At 41.7% G+C, this 14,007-nt stretch overlaps 1 protein-coding gene across 2 annotated transcripts in view; it reads right to left on the bottom strand.

Moving 5' to 3' along the window:
• The window catches only part of LOC141804021 (disco-interacting protein 2 homolog C), a 148,087-nt gene that overhangs the window by 15,398 nt on the left and 118,682 nt on the right, over window positions 1-14,007 (bottom strand). For both annotated transcript variants that reach the window (XM_074688222.1, XM_074688223.1), the window contains exons 13-26: window positions 11,719-11,821; window positions 11,562-11,626; window positions 11,375-11,468; window positions 11,161-11,280; window positions 10,959-11,073; window positions 8,966-9,105; window positions 8,673-8,809; window positions 8,348-8,556; window positions 8,138-8,252; window positions 7,138-7,339; window positions 6,875-6,975; window positions 674-754; window positions 312-435; window positions 71-192 (exon numbers count right to left, since the gene is read on the bottom strand). In XM_074688222.1, the coding sequence (XP_074544323.1) occupies window positions 71-192; window positions 312-435; window positions 674-754; window positions 6,875-6,975; window positions 7,138-7,339; window positions 8,138-8,252; window positions 8,348-8,556; window positions 8,673-8,809; window positions 8,966-9,105; window positions 10,959-11,073; window positions 11,161-11,280; window positions 11,375-11,468; window positions 11,562-11,626; window positions 11,719-11,821 (1,728 nt within the window). The remainder of the gene's footprint in view (window positions 1-70; window positions 193-311; window positions 436-673; window positions 755-6,874; window positions 6,976-7,137; window positions 7,340-8,137; window positions 8,253-8,347; window positions 8,557-8,672; window positions 8,810-8,965; window positions 9,106-10,958; window positions 11,074-11,160; window positions 11,281-11,374; window positions 11,469-11,561; window positions 11,627-11,718; window positions 11,822-14,007) is intronic.

Here is a 14,007-nt window from a genome sequence, read left to right as displayed (position 1 = left end):
CTACGGAGGCACCAGAGGGACAGAATAAAGACACAAAGAGCAGTATACCCCCTCTTTAAAGTGTTTTTACCTCAACGATCATCTTGACGGTTGGCAGCGTGGTGGCGATGTTCTGAGGGTGAGGCGGTCGTACCGTGATTGGCACACAACCGGCGTACAGACAGCCGTAAAACGCCACGATGAGGTCGATACCTGGAGGAGGTAGATGAAGAAGAGAGGGTTGTCGATCAGGAAGAGAATAGACAGGAAGTAAATTATGATCTAAACAGGAAACAGGAAACACATGGGCGGGGGTGTCAGTCAGCGTTTACCTGGAGGATAGACCAGAGCCACGTGGTCCCCGTCCTGTAGGTGGCCCCGTTCTGCCAGCATCCCCGCAATCTTCTCTGCTCTTTTATGGAGCTGGACACAAGTCAGAGAGCTGGCTATGGTACCCTGCACACACACACACACACACACACACACACACACACACACAGATGATTGACAGCTTCCATCAGCTGTGTGTATCAGCAGATGTCGTGCCGTATTTTCCGCAGCTGCATCACGTTTGTGACCAGCTGTAAACGAAGCGGCGCATCGTATCGCCATTATGCAAACTAATGAAAGCATCACATGATCTGCATTTGTGTGTGTGTGTGTGTGTGTGTGTGTGTGTGAATGTAAACCTCACCCTGGAGTTGAGCAGTGTGTACAGGACGTGGTCTGGAGTGGTCTGGGCTCTCCACTGTAAAACCTCTGACAGGAAGAGGAACTGGAAACACAAAGAGGAGCCGAGAAGTGAGACAAAGACACACACACCCATCCTGCAAATAAAAGTGATCACACCACTGGAGAGAAAAACATCTAAAAGATTCATCAGTGTGACTTTAAAGAGAGGGTATACCGCGTTCTCACATTTCAAACATGGGTTTAAAGTAACATTCCTGGATATTCAGATTAAACGTGGACAAGTTTTCAAACCTCTATATATTCAAATGTTGTAGAAACACCTGAAATCTAATCCAGCCAATCAGAGGAAAGGGGGACAGTCTTAAAGAGACAGCAGCTTAAACGACAGCTGAAATAAGAGTTTTCTAAAACACCAGTGTGAGAAAAATTGGGTTGTAAGCCATGTTAAGATACTCCAGGGGCACCAGAAGGACAGAATAAAAACATAAAAAAAGCATAATACCCCCTCTTTAAAATGTGGAGGAGTATCTTACATTAGTTCCTTGTTCGTTACTAAGGGAAGTATCTTATTGTGAGAATAAAAAATAAAATAAGATGGAGGCTTTAGATGATTTTATAACAAAATATCAAAAATGACACCCAGGTACCCAACGGACGGTTGACTGTAAGGCTAAAAAAGTTTAAAGTGGGGGTATTTTAATTTTTTTTTAACATTTACTTTAAGGCTATCTCCCGTCCCTCTGGTGCCCCCTGTGGTAGCTTTACATCATTTACAGCTCAATAAAACTCCTTTTCTCTCCTTGTGTTTTAGAAAACACTTTTTTTCAGCCTCCGTCTGACACACTTTGTTTAGGCCGCTGTCTCTTTAAGACTCCTGGCTCCACAAACCTACGTCCCTCTGATTGGCTGGGGGCAGAGCTATGGGCAGTGTTTTCATATAAAATCACTGTATCATCATGTCTGGTGAAGATCTGGAGCTATAGTGAGAAAAGAAAGTTATGATGAGTTCACAGATGGATTCAAGGTTTTCTATAAAAAATAAATATGTAGAGTTTAAGAATCTGAGCACGCTCAGTCTGAACATCCAGCAGACAATGCTTCTGTACATTTAGACAGTGTGCTTCATGATTATTGACTCAGTTATCATGTTATTAAAGTCATGTGCACAGTGTGAGGGCAGAGGGGGGGGGGGGGGCTATTACCCTGTGGCCTCAATGTTAAAAACACGCACTTAAGAGCTTTCTAGGGAGCCAAAACCCTAACAAAAGTGTCCTATAGGGAGCCAAACTGCATTCCTAAGGTGCCCTCTGGGTAGCCAAAACCTGCACTACAGTGTCCTCTTGGGATCCAAAATTGTACTTAAGTGCCCATTAGGGAGTCAAAACATGTGCTTGGGAGCCCTCTTGGGCGCTAAAGTTGTATAATCTGCCCTTAAGAGAGCCAAAACATGCACCACACTGCCTTCAAGGGAGCCAAAATGTTTACTAAAGTAGCCTCTTGGGAAAATGTTCACTCAAATGCCTTCTAGGGAGCCAAAATATTAAATTAAATAGCCTTAGGGAGCCAAAATGTTCCCTTAAATAGCCTCTAGGCAGACAAAAAGTTCACTGAAGTGTCTTCAAGGGAACCAAAATGTTCACTTAAGTAGCCTTAAGGAAGCAAAATGTTTACTCTAGCAGCCTCTTGGGAGCCAAAATGTTCTCTTAAATAGCCTTTAGGGAGTCAAAATGTTCACTTAAGTAGTGTAAAGGGATTCAAAATGTTCACTTTAGTAGCCTCTTGGGATCCAAAATGTTTACTTAAGTGTCTTCAAGGGAGCCAAAAATGTCTACTGAAGTGCCTTCTAGGGAAGCAAAATGTTTACATGAATAGCCTCTGGGAAACTGAAATATTCACTTGAGTACCTCTTGGGAGGCAAAATGTTCACTTAAGCAGCCTCTATGGAGCCAAAATGTTTACTTGAATAACCTCTAGGGAGTCAAAAAAGTGCCCTCTTGGGGGCAAAAGATATATTAACCCTTTAAAAGCCAAAACGTACACTCAAGTTTCCTCTAGAAAGCCAAAATGTTTACTTCAGTGCCTTCTAGGGAGCCAATATGTTCGCTAGAGTATCGTCTAGGAAGCCAAAATTTTTTTCTTAAGTAGCCTCTAGAGAGCCACAATGTTTACTTGAATAGCCTCTGGGGAGCCAAAATGTTTACTTGAATAGCCTCTAGGGAGTCAAAACATTAGCTTAAGTGCCCTCTTGGGGGCAAAAGATTTATTAACTGACCCTTAAAAACCCAAAACATGCACTTAAGTTTCCTCTTGGGAGCCAAAATGTTTACTTAAGTAGCCTCTGGGGAGCCAAAATGTTTACTTGAATAGCCTCTAGGGAGTCAAAAAATTAGCTTAAGTGCCCTCTTGGGGGCAAAAGATATATTAACTGACCCTTTAAAAGCCAAAACATACACTTAAGTTTTCTCTAGAAAGCCAAAATGTTCACTTCAGTGCCTTCTACGGAGCCAATATGTTCGCTAAAGTACCGTCTAGGAAGCCAAAATTTTCTTAATTAGACTCTTGGGAGCCAAAATGTTAACTTAAGTAGCCTCTAGAGAGCCACAATGTTTAATTAAGTAGCCTATAGGGAGTCAAAACATTAGCTTAAGTGCCCTCCTGGGGGCCAAAGGCATATTAACTGACCCTTAAAAACCCAAAAAATGCATATAAGTTTCCTCTAGGAAGCCAAAATGTTTGTTTATTTAGCCTCCTAAGAAGAAAATGTTCACTTAAGTGCCCTCTTGGGAGCGTAAACACAAACTGAAGTCCCGTCCTGGTTGGCAAAACAGTGGACTGCCCTCTTTGGTGGAAGAAACACTGAAGAACGGTCTCCTCTGCCTCTGAACTGCCCTCTTGGATGTTAAAACGTGCGCTTTACCTGCCTTTCCTCATCTTTTCTCCCCTGCCCCTCAAACAGTCTGTGCACATCTCTGAGTTAATCTGAGAGTTTCTGTTGTTGGCGGTTTGTAACCCACAGCGCTCTCTGAAACATCACTCAGCGTACACGTCCAACAGACTTTTTCTCGCTCTCACTCGTGTGGTCGACGAAGCGATCCCTCCATTTCTCAGCGGCAGCCTCATGCATCACAAATCTCTCCTGGTTTAAAGATTCAGAGGAGCTTTTTCTCCTCCGATGAAAACATCACTCAGCCGTGTGTCGGTTTAAACTCTGAGCTTTCATAAAACTTTAACCGCTGAAAATTAAAGTCTTATTTCTCTCAGTTCGTTCAGCTCCGGCTTTAAAGATCCAAACGTGGTGAAAACAGACTCGAGCATCTCTCATTCAGCTCCTGTCTGACACGTCACGTTTAAAACACCCACAGGAAAACCTTCTGATGTTTCCTGCTTAAAGTGAGGGTTCAGTCCCAACGGCTCATATCCGATCGAGTCGTTTTGGAGTCGATTCCCAAATGATTTTTATTAATTTGGGATCCAAAAGTGAGAAAACTTTCACTTCTCACATTTTCAGCGATAATGAAAAATTGGTGTGTGTGTCTGTGTGTGTGTGTGTGTGTGTGTGTGTGTGTGTGTGTGGTGATGTAAGAGGTGAAACTTCCAGAGTCAGAACAAACTGGAACCTGCCTGAAGATAAAACCCTGTTATCTCTCCCAGAGAGGAGCGGCATGTTAAATACCAGCACAAAGACCCTCTGTGTGCGCTGAGTGTGTGTGTGTGTGTGCTCTGTGTGTGTGTGTGTGTGTGTGCAGATAGGGATCAGGTCTCCTATAGCTGTGTTTTATCAGTCTGTGAGCTGGTGTTGAATTCTTACGTTAAATGCACGGAGCTGTATCTGGTTTCTGGATCAGATACCTCGATGGTTTTACTGAAACTGAACTCGGCGACCACCTGTGTGTGAGGCCAGGAGCTTTATCTCCCTGAAACTGACCCGGCTACCACAGACCAAACCTGAAACTGACCCAGCTACCACAGACCAAACCTGAAACTGACCCAGCTACCACAGACCAAACCTGAAACTGACCCAGCTACCACAGACCAAACCTCAAAACAGCGTCTGTCAGGTCAGGACGAGATGATTGGTCAACCAAAATATTCAACAACAACAAACTTTTCAGCAGGGTTTTCACAGGGATGGATCTGAAGGAGGATCCTCAAAGATGAACCAACAGAGTAGTTTACCCCCTTTCCCACCATCATCATCGTCCTCCTTTGTCAGTATTTCCCATAAATTCCCTTATTTTCAAACCCAAAACTTGACTTGATGTATGATGAACAGTTAGCTAAGAATATTAGCTTTCTTAGCTACGCTCTCAATTTAGCACGAGATCTTCCTGAAATACCAAAGTCATCAAACAAGGATCCCTGACGGGTTGGAGGGGAGGGCCTTAATCACCAAGGTCTGCTCATGACTCCGCCCCTAACAGGCCTTCCAAAAGGGGCTGGCAAATGAGAGGGAAGGGGTTTGTGTAGCGGGAGGCCTTAAAGAGACAGTAGCTACAGGTAAACGTTTCAGAGAGAGATAAATAAGAACTACTTTGAGCTTTGGAGGCACCAGAGGGACAGAATAATGACTCATCAAAGCAAAACATGCCCCTCTTTAAAATAATGTGGCATGTAACATTAATATAATAACTTCAGTGAGGCATTAAAGAGGGGTATCCTGCTATCTGATATTTTCACTTTCACTATTTTATTTCTCTATTTTCACTTGATAAAATGATGGCATCATTAGGATCTCCTAAATGGGTCTCAAACACCAAGGTCTGGCATAAGTTCCCCTTACCTCTCAACAATCAATAAGAGGGAAGGGGGGTTGTGTAGCAGGAGGCCTTAAAGAGACAGCAGCTAAAAGTTTACATTTCAAATAGAGATAAACAGCAACTACTTTGAGCTTTAGGGGCACCAGGAAACATAATAAAGATACATCAAAGCAAAACATACCCCTCTTTAAAATAAGGTGGCATGTAACACCAATAGAACTCCATCAGTGAGGCATTAAAGAGGGGTATCCTGCTTTCTGATATTTTCAACATGGGTATCAAGTATCGAAGCTGGATGTTGAGACTTGCTAAAATGATGACATCATCACTACACGGGCCTCAAAAAACAAGTTCTGCCTCTAGAGGGCTGGCCAATCAGAGGGAAGGGGGTTAGGGCAAGTGTTTCAGACAGAGGCTGGAATAAGAGGTTTTTAAAACAGGAAGAGAAAAATAGAGATTTTATTTAAGCTGTGCATCATGTAAACATATTTCAGGGGCTCCAAAAGTAACAGAATTAAGATTTATCAAAAAGTAATATACCCCTCTTTAAAATCATGTGACTGTATTTAACACTAATACAATAACTGAAGTGAGGCATTAAAGAGGGGTATCCTGCTTTCTGATATTTTCACTTTCACTATTTTATTTCACTATTTTCACTTGATGAAATGATGACATCATCGCATTAGGATCTTCTAAACAGGCCTCAAACACCAAGGTCTGACTCTAGAGGCTGGCCAATCAGAAAGAAGGGGGTTAGAACAAAATGTTTCAGACAGAGGCTGGAATAAGAGGTTTTAAAACACCAGGAAGAGAAAAATAGAGATTTTATTTAAGCCATATATCATGTAAACATACTTCAGGGGCTCCAAAAGGAACAGAATTAAGATTCATCAAAGAGTAACATACCCCTCTTTAAAATAATGTGACTGTATTAAACACAAATACAATAACTTCAGTGAGGCATTAAAGAGGGGTATCCTGCTTTCTGATATTTTTACTTTCACTTTTTTATTTCACTATTTTCACTTGATGAAATGATGACATCATCACATTAGGATTTCCTAAGTGGGCCTCAAACACCAAGGTCTGCCTGTAGCCCCGCTCCCCCACAAGCCACTAGAGGGCTGGCCAATCAGAGGGAGGGGTTTGGAGCAATGTGTTTAAAACACCAGGGAGAGAAAATTAGGGATTTTATAAAAACTGTACATCATGTAAAGATCTACGGGGGCTCAAGAGGGACAGAATTAAGACTTTGACTTTTCCTCTTTAAAGTGAAACGAAACCTGTTTTTAAATGTCTTTGATTTGTTATTTCGCTGACAGAAACAAAAGCAGAGAAATGAAGATTTGGTTAAAAAAAAAAAAGATGGATGTGTGTGTTTGATGAAGACCATGGTAAAACCAGCAGCCCCCCTCACACACACACACACACACCTTCCTTACCTGGTCATTGTCTTCGATCTGACCCAGATCTCTGCCGCTGGCCTGAGCGATCCTCTTCCCTGACACCAGGTTCCCCACCATGACAGACGCCGGGCCGATCTCTGGAGGGGGACACAACGACTTCTTTAAAGCTCTGAGAGCAACAAAGCAGAGGCATCCATCCATCCATTCATCCATCCATCCATCCATCCATCCATCCATCCATCCATCCATCCATCCATCCATCCATCCATCCATCCATCCATCCATCCATCCATCCATACCCGGCTGTTTCTGCCTGGGCTTGGGCAGGTTGGTGACGCAGGTGTGAGGACACATGAGCACGTTGCAGGGGTGCAGAGCCCCCTCCAGGAACAGCTGCTTGGTCTCCGACAGGTGGATGCCACCCAGGGGAGTCTTGGGCAGAGTGTTGGAGGGCACCAGAGCCAAGCAGTACACCCCCACCTGATGGATACCATCTATAGCCTGGAGAAGGAGGAGGAGGGGACACAATTTATTCTCAGGTTTAAAACCAGAAACATGTTGTAAAATGCTGAGACAGAGACAAAAAAGACTGGGGGAAAGATATTTATTTAATACTTAGAATTAAACTGGAGGGACATCTGAGAAATGATTGGTTAGTCTACAAAAATAATATCATAAAAAGATTCAGACACTCTGGAAAAACCTCTGAACAAGGGGGACAAGGACCAAAACCAAGACTGATGGAGGAGATCTTCACCCCCTGAGGCAGCACTGCATTAAACACAGACATGACTCTGCAGTGGAAGTCACCGCATGGGCTCAAAACCCCTTTAAAAAAACATTGTCTGAGAACAGCGCCCTCTTCTTTGGACCTGAGCCCATTTAAAATAGACTAAAGTGAGGTGGGAAACCATCCTGTGGTCTGATGAATCCAGATATGACATTCTTTTTGGAAACCATGGACGCTGTGTCCTCGGCTCTGGCTGTGTCATGCTCTCCGGCACTCGTTCCCAAACTGCAGGGGGCGGTGAGTAAAGGAAGCTGTTCACACTGATTTGCTGTTTTTGAACTATTTCCTGTTAAATTTGAGGTTTAAAGGATCTCCGACCGTCAGATTCAGTTTTGTTTTCAGAGTCCTGACTTGATCTGAGGAACATCAGACCAAACAGCAGTTACACCACAAACTGCACAAATGAGGACACTTTAGCGTGCATTTTCGGCTCGTTAGAAGGCGTTTTAGCTTGTGTTTTTCAGCAACTGGGTTACAAAGGGGGGCCACAGTCCCACTGTGTGCCGTACCTGCAGGACTCGGCTCATCCACTGGAAGCTGTCCTCCTCTGTGGAGTCAGGTCGCTGCTCAGCAACGACCACGATCCTCTCATCATGAAGCACCGTGATGGAGAACACCGCGATCCTGCACAGTAGTAGTGGTTATCAGACACATGATGTAGAGGTTTAAAGGAAGGAGTGAAAATTGCTGCTGTCTCTTTAAATCGAAGCTCCACCTACCGCCCCCTGTACACAAACTTCATGGGCTCCACGGCCAGCGCCGTTGCCACGATGTCATCAGCGTTGTGCCGACGCGTCCCCACCACCATCAGACCGTCCATCTTCCCCGCCACAAAGATCAGACCTGCAGGTCCGATGAATCCCAGCAGGCCGGTCCTGGTGAAGGGGAACTCGCTGATGGGAGCCCCGCTGTTGGAGGTGGGAAACACCTAAAGGGTTAAAACACACACACACACACACACACACACACATATACACACACACACAGTGAGGAAAAGAGAAAGGCCAGGAAACAGACATTAACAAAGATCAACCAGACGCTCACCTCGAAGGTGTTCTTGGTCATTCCACTCAGACCGTAGTACGACGTCCCGGTGGCCACGGTACAAACGCACAGCTCTCCGATCTCGTCAGTTTTACAGAGCTGAGGGACGCCTTCAGGTCTCACCGCGCACATCAAACCTGCACACACAGGGAGAAAGGGAGCACTGTCACTTTAAGAGGGAAGAATCACAACAGGGATGCCACGTGTGACCTAAGTTAGGGTGAACCCCTCGTCCTCCTCAGTCTCTCTGGAGTGTCTGGTGAAACCAGGACCAGGTGGACTTCCTGACTCACCTCCGGGCATGACGGAGCCGACATCCTGCAGCGTGAGGACCGACAGCTTCTCCTCAGAGTCCACACGGATCACGCCGTGACTCAGACCCTGCATTGACAACACGCCACGGCCTGGAGGGGTGCTGCCCTCCTCTAAGGGTCTGCAGGGCGGGAGGGGAAGAAACACTGTTAATATGGATGGGCGGGGGTATTACTAATGATCTCATTTTGCCTCATCCTATCTCATATCATATGTATCACAAAACCTTGTTATATTTTCTTATCCTCTGGGTATCATGTCTCATAATATCATACAGCCTCGTATCATTTCTTCTTATAGACACTGAATGAAAATATATCCTATCATAATTTCACATCAGTTCATCTCATGATCTCATGGTATCACATCCTCTACCATGGATTATGTATCTTGCCATATCATATCATATCATATCATATCATATCATATCATATCATATCATATCATATCATATCATATCATATCATATCATATCATGTCATATATTGTATTATATGATATCAAAGCATCTAACATATCATATGATATCATTTCACATCATATCATCTAACTTTTATCATAAAGTATCATATATCTTCTTACTTGTGATAATTGATATGATATGATATGATATGATATGAAATGATATGATATGGCAAGATACATAATCTATGGTACAGGATATGAATACCATGAGATCATGAGACATCATATCATATTCTCATACTTTTATCATATGATATGATATGATATGTATAATATGATATGATATGATATGATATGATATGAGATGATATGATATGATATGATACGGCAAGATACATAATCTATGGTCTAGGGTATGATACCATGAGATCATAAGATATCATATCATATCTCATAATTTCAAACAGTTTTATCATTATCATCTCAAACCAACTACATCAAATCTCATCATTTCATAATTTGTATGATATTGTATCATGTCTTATCAAATGTATCATATATCATTTATCACATTGTATCATCATTTCATGTAACATAACTAATAATCTCAAATAGTCTTATAAAATATAATCTCATTTCCTGTATTTTGTATTTTTTATCATATCTCTCATTTTTTTTAAATTAGTTTTAGTAATAGTTTTATATCATTATTCCATCATTATTGTCATATAAATTCTATAATGTATAATTTATTCTTTCATTTTATATAGTTTGTACATAATGTGTAGTATAAAGTAAGGTGTCATACCATAAAGTACTGTGTCATTGTATCATATCATTTTATTTGGTATCATATCATTTCATATCCTGGTGTACATTATTGTGCAGTGTTGTATCACATAACACTGCGTTGCAGTATATATTTATGTCCTATTGTAGTGTCAATAACACATTGTGAGTTTTACTTTTGTGGAGGAAAAAAATCACAGAAAAATTCACATTTAAACTTTATTTCTGGACACACTAAGAAATGAAAAATAAGAAAATAAACCTGTGAGGAAAGGAAAGGGTGACAGAGATTATTTTAGTTGGGACATTTTGTGAACGTGATATTTTTATAAGAAAGGACGACTTCAGGGAGTCTGTGAGTAAAGTTTGTCCTGTTTGTGAGTTTTATGAGTCTTAAATCAGCTCTTCTGAAAATAGAGCCAGTTCATTACAACCACACCCGCTGAGGCAAAGTGTTATTTATTAGGCTGTGTGTGTGGCACTAACACACACACACACTGAAACGCGTTTATAGCGTCTTAATTAGAAGCAGGAGTAAAAATTACAGCTTGAACCTGAATAAAAAACCGCTCTGTTTGGCCCGTAACCTGGATTTTATACACTCAAACTGCAGAGAGGACGATGAAAGAGGTGGAAAGGTTGAACGTTTACGCCTCCAAAGCCACAAACTGTTGGAAGTTTAATGATTTAGCGTTCCCCTGGGAGTCTGCGGCTGTTTTCAGAGTAAAAACACAGAAAGAAAGACGTTTTGAACATGTTTGTGGCAGGACACTTTTCTACCTCCTGATGGCGACCGTCAGAGCCTCAGGCGAGCTGGCGCAGGGACAGATGACCTCCGGCTTCAAACCTTTGGACTGGAAGACGTTGAGGAAGGCGTCACACGAGGAGATCGACCCTGAGGAGACGAATGAAAACGTTGGTGATGCTTTTTAAGTCTTACAACCTCTGATGTATTAAAGTGGAAATGTTTTAGTGCTCTTACAGGGATTTGAACCGTCAGCCACCACCAGCATGCGCAGGGAGCTCAGGCTGATGTCCCGCTGGTCCCGGTGGGCCACCAGAGCCCAGTGCATGTCCCGAGACTTCACGCACGCCACCTTAGCTGGACACAAATCATCATACGATCATTTCTCCGTCACATCACAGGAAGTGATCTACAGATCAATGTGCGAGCATGAACGTCTCTGTCTGATCACCTTTGTGCTGGCAGACTTTCTGGATCCAGGACAGAGGGTTGACCTTCATGAGGGCGTAGGGAATACTGATGACGTGCATCATGTTCATGACGCTCTGACAGAGACAAACGGAGAGAGGAACGTTTTAAAACTGCTTTAGTGTCATTCACTCTTTAACATAACGGTGGTGACGTCGTGTTTTCCTCACGGTCAGGACGGCGTGCCACAGTCCCACATCCTTCTTGAAGTCTAATACATTCACTATGGTCTCAGCTGGAGGGACAGAGACACAGGACATAAGTTCAGGACACGTTCAGGAAGAAACAACAGGTCTCAGAGTGTAAACGTGTGTGTGTGTGTGATACCTTCTGTGTAAGAGCAGGACTGTGTGAGGGTCTGGCAGTGTGTGAGCATGGCTATCCTCATCACCGTCACTCCGAGCACGCTGCCGTCCTTACACGTCTTATACTGAGGATTAAGGATTAATAAAGTAGAGATTTATTTATAACGTGACAATACTTCTTTTTGTTCAGGAGAAATAAGACGTAGAAATATTGATTAAGGAATTCGAGGTTATTTTTTCATTCATACAAAGCAAAACAAGATCGAGGAGCACTAAAGACAGAAGTGCCCAGAATTTGCAAAAAAAAAAAAAATTACCAAAATTTCAAAACTTATTTAAGTTTTATAATTTTATAAAAATCGCAAAACATATCGAAATTCAATACATTTAGAAAAAATTCAGAATTTTTTTTTAATTTCAAAAAGTTGCAAAAATTACAAAAAAATGACATTTCAAAAAGTTGCAGAATTTAAAAAAAAAAAGAAATTCAAATAATCTGGGAAAATGTCAAGAAAAACTAAGACACTGGGAGCTGAAGGCACAAAAAGCTGTTAGTGGACACAGGCCCTTACAATACACAGGTCAACTACATAATATCAAGCACTGTGATAATATTTAAATTAAGTTTTTACGAACAAAAAGATCTTAGTGCTCTAAAGTCAGTGAAAAGCACTTTTAAATAGTACCAATTACAGCGCTGTTAGCACAAAGAAACTTTTGGTGGAAACAGGCCCTCACAGTTATAAAGTATTTATATTTCTATTTATATTTTTTACTTATTCAAGACTGAAACAACTGTAGTAATAAAAACTAATACATCTTAGTTCCATGACGTGAATTCATTTGATTACAGAAAGAAGAATCAAATACTTTAAAGTCAGCAAAAAGGACTCTGAAAACTATACATGAGGCACTGCAAGAAAAAAAAACATTAGCGGACACAGGCCCTTACAGTTACAAATCAAGGAATTACTATTAAATATTAGAACAATATTAATATCTGAAGCCAGTACTCTGAAGTCAGTAAAAAATGCTCTGAAATTGAGACATTAGGCTGTGCTAGCACAGAAAAGTTTTTAGTGGGAACAGGCCCTTACAGTATATAATCATCATATAATCATAAATCAGCTTAAAAAAATATTGATTGAGAAATTTAAGGGTCTTAACTTACATTCTTAAAAAAATACACAAGACTCGAGTGCTCTTGTTCAGCAGGTTGAAATTTACACATAGGGCACTGTTAGTGGACACAGGCCCTCACACTTATAAACAGGTGTTTTTAAGTACTGTGAAGATATTTATACGCTGTTCTTTATTTTACTCCCTCTGAATAACAGGGAAATCTTGGTGCTCAAATGTCAGTTAAAAGTGCTCTGAAATCAAGAGATTGGTTGCCGATGGCGCAAAAAAGCTGTTGGTGGACACAGGCCCCTAAAGTAACAAAGAAAAGAAACATGAAACATAATGACTCTAAGAGCCACGAATCAAAAACAAAACCTCAGGGCTCTAAAACACGATAAGCGCTCAGATTTGAGACTTTGGGTGCTAGCACAATAAAAGCTGTTGGTGGACACAGGCCCTTACAGTTACAAAGCATAGAGAAAATCTTGAGTATTGTTAAGTTGCAGTAGAAATACAAACAGTTTAATTTGAGGTTATTTACTTGAAATCATGAAAACAGATCTTAAAGCTCCAAAATCTGTGAAAAGTGTCCTGAAATCAAGACACCAGCTCCTGATGGCACAAAAAAAGCTGTTGGTGGACACAGACCCTCACATTTTTAAAAAAGGTCAATATTGAGACAAAATTTGTATTGGGTTGTGAATTGAATACCTACAAACCAAAAGAAGATCTAAGCGCTCTTGGAGAAGCTCTAGATCTCTCTGAAAGCTTTTATGCAGAAGGCATTAATCTGCTGCTGGATGTAAAATGAAGAAAACTCTGCGCTGCTATTAAAGAAATGAATCATTTTGAGACATTATGTGTGAAAATAACAAGTGAGTGTTGCTGAAAAGTGTTTAAAGACTAATTTCTTGGAGTCGTTTCATCCGTCTCGGCCGTCAGAGATGCTGCTTGCGGTAAAAGAAAAGGTCGATCGTTTTTCAATCATGCCTCTACTTTCATCATTTTCCTTTCAGCCCTTTTCAATCCCCGGTGCAATCAAGGAGACATTTCACCTCACTGCTGGCGCAATTACTTCCCCACGGCTTAAAGAACATCAGGTAAATTCAAATCAAATCAGCCAGACCAGATGATAGCATTGACCGGCAGCGAAGCATCCATCCTGCGCCGTGTTTCCAATCACAAAGAC

The sequence above is a fragment of the Halichoeres trimaculatus genome, unplaced genomic scaffold (assembly GCF_033239565.1).
Source record: "Halichoeres trimaculatus isolate MK-OKI-2021-1 unplaced genomic scaffold, fHalTri1.1 fHalTri1_scaffold_15, whole genome shotgun sequence".
Lineage (NCBI taxonomy): Eukaryota > Metazoa > Chordata > Actinopteri > Labriformes > Labridae > Halichoeres > Halichoeres trimaculatus.
The sequence above is the reverse complement of the archived record's forward strand: the minus strand, read 5'-3'. Positions and strand labels throughout refer to the sequence as shown.